We start from the raw sequence: 8,165 nt of genomic DNA, 5'->3' as shown, positions 1-8,165 counted from the left end.
TCTGGAGAGAGCAGAGCAGGCCCTGCCTCTTGGCTCGGGCGCCATCTTCCTTTGTTTACTAAGGGCCTCGTAAGGGGCGTGGCCAGGGGCGGTGGGCGGTCCCTGTGCCGGCCCCGCCCCGCACCAGCTGTTTCCCGCCTTGAGCAGCAGCAGCAGCAGCAGCAGCGGAGGAGGAGGAGGAGGAGGAGCACGCAGCACACGCAAAATACACGCGCGCATCCATCCACACATTACGCGCACGCGGCCGGCGGGCGGGCGAGCGGGCGGGGTCCCCGCGTTCCTCCTCCTCCTCCCCTCCCTCCCTCCCCTCCCCTCCCCTCCTCCGTGGGTCCGGCCCGGTTCCGTTCCGGGGATGGAGTACTTCGTGGTTCCGGCGCAGAAGGCTCCCCTCCCGCCGCCGCCTCCGCCGCCTCCGTCGCTGCAGCAGTTCAGGAAATCGGAGAAGGAGGTCATCGGGGGCCTCTGCAGGTGGGACCCTCCGGGAGGGAAGGGGGCAGGAAGGGTCCCGGCCGGGCCACGTGGGAGGAGGAGAGGCCGGGAGGGGCCGGGGCCGGGGCCGGTGCTCCTCGTGGGCCACGCGCCCAGCGCCGCCATGCTTCCTCGGCTGGGTCCCGGGCCTGGCGGCGGCAGAGGCCTCTCTGTGTCTCTGCCGAGGAGGCGGGCCTTGGCGGGGCTGCCGGGACTTGTAGTGCGGCCTCCTCCGGAGGGCCTTTGTGCCTCCGCTCCGCTCCGCTCCGCACGGGAAGCCCGGCCTCCTCCGCCTGGGGCTCCGCACGTGGCGCCCGGGTCAGGCTCGGCCCCGGCTCCTGGGCTCCCCTCCCTGGCCCCTGGCCCCTGGCCCCTGGGGAAGCCCCCTGGACGGAGGCAGGCAGGGGAGAAGCCACCCCCGGCCCTCCAAACAAGGGGCGGCTTCTCTCTGCCTAGCAGGACTGCAACTCCCAGTATCCCCGGCGGCGGCGGCAGCAGCCTCTGTCCGAGGAGGAGGAGGAGGAGGAGGAGGAGGAGGGCCATCCGGGCCCCTCCTTCTTAGGGCCCCCCGCGGGACCTGGCAGGAGCTGTCCATCGGACAAAAGGAGAGGAAGGGGCGGCTGAGGGCCAGAGGGGGCCTGGCCAGAAGGGCCCAGAGAGTGGCTCTCCCTCCGAAGGGAAGCCTTGCCTGGCGCTTTGGCAGGAGGAGAAGGCCTTTCCCCCTGAGGCCCAGCCTCGGCTCCCACCCTCCAGAGGGGCCCCCCAGGCCTTGCCCTCCCAGAGGGGACCCCTTGACCCCTTCTTCTTCTTCTTCTTCCCCTGCAGCCTGGCCAACATCCCCCTGACCCCCGAGACGCAGCGGGACCAGGAGCGGCGGATACGCAGAGAGATCGCCAACAGCAATGAGCGGAGGCGCATGCAGAGCATCAACGCCGGCTTCCAGTCCCTGAAGACCCTCATCCCCCACACGGACGGGGAGAAGCTCAGCAAGGTGAGAGAGGCCCCGCTCCAGGGGCCCCGCTCCAGAGGCCCTCCTGGTTTGGTCCACTAGTCCTCAGTGAGCCAAGGCCCTGCAAAGCGCTGCGCCAGAAGCATAGCCACAGACTGGTCTCACTCTGGAGACCTGGATGCCAAGCTCTCCGCAGGCTTAGCTCTTCAGGGGAAAGAAAGGCAGCCGGAGTCAGGAGTGGCAAAAGGTGTCATTGCAAAAGGTTATTTGCAAACCCTTTGGGTCATCAATAAGGCCGGCAACCCCAGACTGGCGACTTCTGCAAACGTTTTCATCTAGCAATAGGGTATTGGTTTTAAATGGTGCAATTGCTTTGGGTCCCAGTTTGGAGGAAAAGGCAGGATATCAATGGAAGGGATGGTGGGGAGGAGGATCATTACTATGATGGGTTTGTAGAAGTCCTCAAAATGGAGGGGAGAGTACCCCAAAGGCGCAAAACCTCCCTGATCTGGCCCAGCAGGGACAAAACTTTTGGAGTTGTTTGTTCCCTCGCGTGAAAATGAAACCAGGAAGCGCTTGCGTCCCTCGTGCCAAACATGAACTTTGCCCACGGCAGAGACTGGCATGGCCAGCTTTTTTTGCTCCTGCACAAAAGTGAAAAGTGGCACCTTTGTTGGCAGCAGTAGCAGAAGTGCGTCTGGGGAGAGAGAGACTTGGATTTCGTGAGGAACGTGTTGCATTTTGTGGAAAGTTGAGTTTTGGGGGGTTTCCTCCCACAAAAATGCTGCATTTTCTACAAAGCAACTTTGGCCAAAAAAAAAATTGCAAGCAAGTTTGCCAAAAACATGATGCCGCGTTTCTCATAATCCCATTCATGGAGGGGAAAAGGAGAAAACATTTAAACATGTTTTGCTTTTATATACAGGGAATCAAATAAGCGCCAAGTGTGAACTTTGCCCAGGTTGGAGGTTGCAGGTGCAGACTTTCGCGAGAGCGAAAAGATCGGCAGGTGTTTGTAAAGAAAGCAACAGCAGCAGAAATAAAAACCCACAGGAACCAGTTGACCGTTTCAGTGGAGAAGGAAGTAGTTTCAGTGGAGGAAATGCAAGGACTCCACATGGTTGAAATGTTAAGCTTTGGTCAGTGCGGTTGCCTCCCTTCCAGAGGGAAGATCCTGTCTTCCTTCAGAGGCCCCACTTGAGAGTCAAACCCAGCAGACAGGGATCCGAAAAATAGCATCCTCACAGAAGAGTAGCCATCGGAGAAGAGGCTGTGGAGACCAGGGGTGAGGGGTCCATCCTCCCAGCAGAGGGACAAGAGCGGAGGGTTGGGGTTGGGGTCTCTGCCTTTGGACCACAAGTGCTTTTTAACTTGTGCACAAAGCGTCTGGAGTTTGGGGTGAGTTGCGTTGGGGGGCCAGTTTGCTGCTGCCTGGCATTCCCTGGGGCAGTTAAGCCAAGGGGAAGCGGTTGCCCAGAGGTCCCCAGGGTCCAGTGGAAATTTGTGCAAAAGGGAGGGGCAGGGAGGTGGCCGGCCGCAGCGGGGCAAAGATGCCCGGCCGCACCAGTGGCATCTCAGCAGCTGCTGGCACTGCTGCAATTGTGTTAGTGGTGCCCAGTGGTGGAGAAGGGGTGAGAAGCCTTTGCATGTGAGAATGAAAACCTCTACAGACTTTCTTCTGCACTAGGCAAGACTATAAGGGCTTTTGCACAATGAGTGTGGCGTTTTTGGACTTTTTAAGTAAACATTTTGCAAAGAGGGTTTTTTTCTGGACACAAAATGCTGTACTTTGCATGAAATAAGAATGGCTCTCTGTGTGTGCAAAATTCGAACAAAATTTGTAGGGGAGGATAATTTACATCCTTCCTTTTTCCTAGGCAAGGACTCAAGGTGGTTTATAAGAGTTCAAATACATACAGATGAAAAATGCACACTATGGAAAAGTGAAACATATAACTGAACTATCAATAGAATTAAAAGCACAATCCTTAAACAGAAGGAAAAGAACCCTTCCAGAGGGTGGTCATTGCGGAGTGTCCCCAAGTGGGTCTAGGGCTGGGGCAGGGCAGGAGGCAGCTAGGGCCCAGTGTCCTCCACGCAACTATTTCCATCCCCCTGACTGCCTCCCATTTCTCTCTCCAGGCGGCAATTCTTCAGCAGACGGCTGAGTACATCTTTTCGCTGGAGCAGGAGAAGACCCGGCTGCTGCAGCAGAACGCGCAGCTCAAGAGGTTTATCCAGGTATCAGCCGTGCCACGCACCCTCACTGGGGCAGCCCCACTTTTCCTGAGGAGGGCAGGAGGGGGCACCCCACTTCCATCCCTTGCCCAGTAGCCTTTCCTGGGGGCAGCTGAGTCCCTTGGGTGGCATGAGAGCTCTGGGCCCGGCCAGAGGCTTGGGCGGCTAGTCTGTCTTGCCACTGTTGGTTCCTGGTTGCCTGTGCTCCAAAGCCTTCTCTGGTTGGCAGGAATTCAGTGGGTCCTCTCCGAAGCGGCGGAGGGCAGAGGACAAGGATGAGGGCATCGGGTCGCCGGACATCTGGGAGGATGAGAAGGCTGAAGACCTGCGCCGGGAGATGATTGAGCTGCGCCAACAGCTGGACAAGGAGCGCTCGGTCCGCATGATGCTGGAGGAGCAGGTGAAGAGCTAGTGGGGGTCTCAGGGGCCTTGGTAGGTCAGCATGTGGGGCTACCTTTACCCACTCCAGGGTCTAGGAACCAGTGCCTTAAAAGCACCCCCCCCCCCAAAAAAAAATAATGGGAGGAGAAGCAGTCAGTGTCCTTGGCCTAGCAGTCAGGGCAACATTTGTCCCAGTGGGCACTTAGCTTGTGGCACCTAAACCCACCCCCGTGGTTCACTTCTGCTGGCCGCAGTAGCCGAGAGGGCCTGGACATTGTAGTCCAAGGCACCAGGAGGACCATACTCTGCCATCCCCTGGGGGGGAGTCTCCCAACGAATCAGGGCCAGAGTCCCATAGACATCTTACACGCATGTAAGTTCCCTTTCAGGAGAGATTGCATGATTTTTGTTGGGTGTGGAATGTCTGTATCCATAGTGTTGGACAGTGTGGTCATACACAAAAGAGCCTTGCATGTTGGGTTGTGTGCTTAGTTGTGCTGATGAACCGCCATTCGCATGGAACTGCACTTAGGGTTCCACACTCCAGGTCCCCAAAATAGGGTCTCAGTCCAGGAACTGAGAGTGCCATGGGGGGCGCTGGGGTGCTTCTGCCACTCCCCCGGTGTTTTTTGGGTCTGGACCTCCCCCTCCCACTGATCCCGGTGCCGCCTGTCCCTGGCAGGTGCGCTCTTTGGAAGCTCACATGTACCCGGAGAAGCTGAAGGTGATAGCCCAACAGGTGCAGCTGCAGCAACAGCAGGAACAGGTGAGGCTGCTGCACCAAGAGAAGTTTGAGCGTGAGCAACAAAGCCACGGCCAGGTGAGTTGGTGCCCCCCTCGCGCCTACCCCTGCAGGCAGAGAGTTGGGGGGCACCAGGGAGTGAGGGGGTGGGGGGTGCCATTTGGGCAGCCCCCGAAAGGGAAGACCCACTTCCCAGCCCCCTGTTTGGGCCTGGCAGGGCAGGAGGGGCACGGGGGGGGGGCAGTTGACCTCTCCTGCCCCCCCCCCCCCGTGAAAGAAGGACAGTGGCTCAGCGCTTAGCCAGCAGAGTGTTGCATGTGGAAGGGTCCCAATTCTGTCAGGTGGGGAGGGGGTCCTTTCAGGCAGAGACCCCAAGGAGGGGCTCTTGGTCACAGAAGGCATTACATGGGGCTCGAATGGGGTGGGTGAGGGTCATGTGCCCCCCCCCCCACCACCAATAGGGCACATGAGGACCCCAAGGCCGATATTGATTATGTTTGTTATTTACAAATATTTTTCTATTGCTGATATTTAAAACAGCATGAATCCATGAAGCGTAGAGAACATATAAACGTATGGAATGCAGATTATTTCTCAAGTCCAACAATTAGATGGGGGGCTGGGCAAAAAAATATTATTCATCTCAGTGGCCCCCATCCCCTCTCCCTCTCCTCCAGAGGCACAACTTGTGCTCTTAAAGAAAATATAATCGTCTCAAATGTTGTTAGCCCCTGCCCCAAAAGTCCCTCCCATTTGGTGGGCCGCTGGACTCCTGGCTCCAAGGAGGAGAAAAGGTCTGGAGCTGCCCAAACAACTCCAAGCAGTGTTGACACTTGTGCCCCTTCCCAAAATGCCGCCCTTGGCATACCAGCAACAGGCTCGTGGGCTTAGTCCCATGTGCCATTGCCACCCAGTGTGGGTCCAGTTGTTGTGTATACGGCAGTGGGTGGGTAAGTGGAGTCTAGGGACCATCTCTGCCCCCACAAAGTATCTCTTGTGCCCCTCTTGTTCCCTCCCAAGGGGCCCTGGCTCTCAACATGCAACAGTTCATCTTTTTAATAGGCTGTGGGGTCTCCTTGTGTCATTTAATGGGCTGTGTCTGTGTGTGTATTTCTTTTTACAAGGAGGAGTGGGCTTCTTGGCTGCACCCAGGTTGCCCGGCCATGGCCCCTTCCATTGCCTCTGTAGGCTCTTAGGGGACCCTCTGCCCCACCTGGCTGCCTCCGCCAACCTGACCTCATGGGTCCTTTTCTCCCCAGCTCTTACCAGTGCACGCCCCCCCTGCGCCCACCCACCACCCAACTGTGATTGTGCCTGCGCCCCCGCCTTCCCACCACGTCACCGTGGTCACCATGGGCCCCTCCTCCGTGATCAACACTATCTCCACGTCCCGGCAGAATCTGGACACCATCGTCCAGGTGAGTTGGGGGGAGTCCAAACTGCTCTGGCGGGTGGAGAAAACATGAACACGTAAGGAGACCTGTATCCATTGATGATGCCGGGTCAGTAAATGCCTTCCGGGTGCTGTGGCCCTGATCCATTTAGGGCAGTGGACCCCCCCCCCCCGTCTCACCCTATTTGGGAGAGTCAGGCAGGTGCGTGTCTGGGTGACCCCTAGGCATCCGGCCTGGTGCCTGATGCCGCTCCACTTCTGTCCCCCGCCTGCAGGCCATCCAGCATATTGAGGGAACGCAGGAGAAGCAGCTGCTGGACGAGGAGGAGCAGTGCCGGCGGGCCGTCATCGTGACCCCCACCCGGGTCGGCCTGGACCCCTCCAACTCGGACACGGCCTCCGACTCAGAGGCGGACGAGGACAGCGACTCCATGGAGCACAGCAAGGCCGAGATGCCCTGACCCCCGCCTGGCCGTGGGGGTTGGGGGGTGGGAGAGTGGGGGGCAGAATGCGGGCGAGGGGACTTCAGAGGGAGATGCTGAATTTTTTACAAAATGCCATGGCAATTTGGGTCTCTTTTGTGACCTTTTCAATACTGTAAATGGGTAGGCGGAGTAGGAGTGTTTTGGGGGCAGCTGGGCGAGAGAGAAGGGAGTGGGGGAGATGGGTTTTTCAAGGCCTGTCCCTGTCTGAATCGGAACTCAGCGCTCAAAAAGGATGAACTTTCTCTGCCGATCCTTGTCTAGTTGCCTCTGACCTCACAAGAAGGGTCTGGCATGCCTCCCCTGCCCAGACCCCCATCCTTGGCATCTCCCTCTTCTCTCAGCCGCTCTCCTTAGGGGTCGGGTGGCTGTTTGGCGTGGCATTTCCTCCCAGCTGGGGGGCTTTTCCAGGGTCCCTGTCTCTCACGGTCCCCTTCAGGAGCACCCAAAAGGGGGACACAACTCGGGTGTCTCTCAGTGCCGCTGAGGGGCCCTGGGGGAGGGGTTTGCAGGGTGGGGGGCTCAGCAGGCAAAGTGTGGGTCCTGTTGCTGCTCTCGGGCCCCTTGGCTGAGGGCTACCATCTGGCCCCTCCCTCACTGTCAGGGGCTCCTTCAGGTTTCCAGGCCTTTTCCACACTCAAAGGGGGGAGCGTTCCTCTTGAAAGGGGGTGATGGGGCACCCCCTTGTCTTTCGGTTTCTTCTCCACGGGTTCTTTTGTTCTTTTTTTAAACAATTATTTTAATTTTTGAAGCACTTAATGCGTTCCCTGGGTCCAAGCGCCAGCTCACGAGGCCCGTGCCCCTCTTCTCTGGTGGCCGCTTGCCAGCCTTGCCCCATTTTTGGTTGCATCCCCCCCCTTTTGCCTCTGTCCCCCAATTCGGCTAGTGGCCTCGGCCAGCGTTGTCTTAGGGCCGGTTGGTATTTGGTCGGTCCCTCCCCAGCCATGGCTGCTCCTCAGTCCTCTTCCTCTCCCTCTCTCTTTCTCTCTCTTTCTCTCGCTCTCTTTTTTAATTTTAATTTTTTTACCGTTTTGGGGTCTTTGTGTTCATTGAGATGCTATTATATTTTGTTAAAAAAGTGGGAAAAAATGAAGCATGTGCTTTTGTAAAGAAACAAAATAAAGTTTGTACTTTGTTTTTTAGACACCCTTGTTTTTTGGGGGTGCCCTTTTTGGGGCCGCTTTGGGGCCTGGCAGCCGGGGAGGGGTCCATCCTCGTCCCTTTCCTGCCCTTTGGGCAAGCCGTGCCTGTCCGCAGCACAAGGTCAGACCGGTCTGGTTTAGGGTTTCGCTTTCGTGGCCCCATCCAGTGGGATCCTGGGATCTGTAGGGGGTTTTTTATTTATATACCGCTATTCCAAAGATCATAGTGGTGAACAGCAAGTAAGCTAATTAGCAAGTAAGCTAATTTGCCCCCAACAGTCTGGGTACTCATTTGAGCTCCCTCCTCGGAAGGATGCAAGCCTGAGTCGAGCTTGGGCCCTTTGGCTGGTCTTGAACTCGCAACCTTGTG

The 8,165-nt window shown here is 57.7% G+C and overlaps 1 protein-coding gene across 3 annotated transcripts; it reads left to right on the top strand.

Annotated features, from left to right (window-relative positions):
* Positions 1–182: 182 nt before the first annotated feature.
* On the top strand, positions 183–7,801 carry TFAP4 (transcription factor AP-4). Of its 3 annotated transcripts, none has more exons than XM_089540570.1 (7): positions 183–468; positions 1,294–1,459; positions 3,560–3,658; positions 3,885–4,055; positions 4,719–4,802; positions 6,038–6,196; positions 6,447–7,801. In XM_089540570.1, exons 1-7 carry the CDS (start codon positions 353–355, stop codon positions 6,630–6,632), a joined length of 981 nt encoding a protein of 326 aa, XP_089396696.1. In that variant the 5' UTR covers positions 183–352; the 3' UTR covers positions 6,633–7,801. The 3 variants fall into 3 exon arrangements, with proteins under 3 accessions (XP_089396696.1, XP_089396695.1, XP_089396697.1); XM_089540569.1 differs by having other exon boundaries at positions 4,719–4,856; XM_089540571.1 differs by lacking the exon at positions 4,719–4,802.
* Positions 7,802–8,165: the final 364 nt, after the last annotated feature.

The sequence above is a fragment of the Sceloporus occidentalis genome, unplaced genomic scaffold (assembly GCF_023333645.1).
Source record: "Sceloporus occidentalis isolate IW3139 unplaced genomic scaffold, rSceOcc1.0.p SCAF_10, whole genome shotgun sequence".
Classification (NCBI taxonomy): domain Eukaryota; kingdom Metazoa; phylum Chordata; class Lepidosauria; order Squamata; family Phrynosomatidae; genus Sceloporus; species Sceloporus occidentalis.
Note: the sequence above shows the minus strand (reverse complement) of the source record. Positions and strands in the feature narration are given on the sequence as shown.

Bases quoted from the DNA above. Each gene is read 5' to 3' on its own strand.
- TFAP4 (XM_089540569.1), top strand. From the start codon at position 353: ATGGAGTACTTCGTGGTTCCGGCGCAGAAGGCTCCCCTCCCGCCGCCG. The intron at 4,857-6,037 runs GTGAGTTGGTGC...TTTTCTCCCCAG, and splicing joins AGCAACAAAGCCACGGCCAG to CTCTTACCAGTGCACGCCCC. The intron at 6,197-6,446 runs GTGAGTTGGGGG...CCCCGCCTGCAG, and splicing joins ATCTGGACACCATCGTCCAG to GCCATCCAGCATATTGAGGG.